This window comes from Galeopterus variegatus, unplaced genomic scaffold, assembly GCF_000696425.1.
Source record: "Galeopterus variegatus unplaced genomic scaffold, G_variegatus-3.0.2 Scaffold1571, whole genome shotgun sequence".
Lineage (NCBI taxonomy): Eukaryota > Metazoa > Chordata > Mammalia > Dermoptera > Cynocephalidae > Galeopterus > Galeopterus variegatus.
In genome coordinates, this window is record NW_007727682.1 from 3,360 (window position 1) to 4,637 (window position 1,278).

At 68.8% G+C, this 1,278-nt stretch overlaps 1 protein-coding gene across 1 annotated transcript; it reads right to left on the minus strand.

The window, feature by feature from the left end:
* Positions 1–291: 291 nt before the first annotated feature.
* Positions 292–1,102, minus strand: ATOH8 (atonal homolog 8 (Drosophila); the record flags this gene model as incomplete). Its single annotated transcript, XM_008577747.1, has 1 exon — positions 292–1,102. A coding segment is annotated over exon 1 (811 nt), but the record flags the coding sequence as incomplete, so codon positions are not given.
* Positions 1,103–1,278: the final 176 nt, after the last annotated feature.

Here is a 1,278-nt window from a genome sequence, read left to right on the forward strand (position 1 = left end):
CCCAAGAGACTCCCAGAGATAAATACTCGCTGCCATAAAAGTGAACTATGAGGGCTGCAGTCAGACGCGCAGACAGGGTTACCCCGGGGGGCGGGGGAGGAGCGGGGGGCGTGCCCGGACCAGAGATCTCGAACTCTTACCCCGATTCTGCATAAGATCCAAACCAACGCTGTGGCAAAAATCACTGCCCCAGGATTGCCCAAACTTGTCTGGGCCCCAGGGTCGGACCGGGCGGGACAGCTTGCCCCTTAAACACACCTCTACTCTGCCTACAGTTCCCCGGCCACTCACCCACCCACTCCGGCAATCGTCCCGGGCGCAGCGCGGGTGTGCGGCGGAGAGTGGGTACCTGCTTCCTGAGCGCCTCGAAGGCTGCGCTGATGGTGTGCACCCGCGTCCTCTCCCTGGCGTTCGCCAGGAGCCTCCGGGTCTGCTGCAGGGCTTTGATCTCGGAGGAGGCGGCGGTGGCTTCGCCGGGCCGTTTCCTAGGTGACGCGGAGGAATCCGGGTGGTTATTGTAAATTACGTGTGAAATTGACGAGTAGGAACTTTCCCCGGGGCGCGTGGGGGGCGCTGGGCGCACCACGGACTCGGGAGGCGCAGGGGGCGCGGACGGCGCCGGGCGCGCGGGCGGTGCGCACAGCAAGATGCGGGGACGCAGGCTCTGTTCCCGGAAAGGCTGTGCCTCGGAACTCCCGGGTGTCTGGCCCTGGGGTGCCGGAGGCGGCGGCGGAGGCGGCGTGGGGAGTCCCGGCCCCACTGCGCCCAGGGCTAAGCTGCGTTTCCGCGCGTCCAAGACCTCGGGCGCCCGGGAGCCCCCGCGCTCCCCGACAGTGTCTGTACCCCCACCTGGGGGAACGGCCAGCACCACGGGGGCAGGCACCGGGGCCGGGACCGGCTGCAGCCGCTGGGTCCTGTGCCGCAGCCCGTTGGTGGCCAAGGCGCCGGGCTCGGGCGCTTCCAAGTCCAATCGGAAAGTTTTATAGCCGTTCGCGCGCCGCGCCGGCTCCTTGCCTTTCCGCTTGAGCTTCTTGAGGCCGTTCAGCTCCTTCACGCACACAGTCTTCCACGGCCCGTCCTCGAGGACCGGGATGTGCTTCATGGCGCGGGCAGCGCGCGAGGCAGGGGCGTGGGGCTGCCCGGGACGCGCTCCCGCAGCGCTCGCTCTGCAAGCCGCGCGCCGGTTCTGCCCGGGCCGCCGCGCTCAGCGCCGCGGAGTCTCTCGCTCTCCCCCTTCGCCTTCTCCTTTCTCTCCCTCCCTCCTCCCCCTCTCCCCCT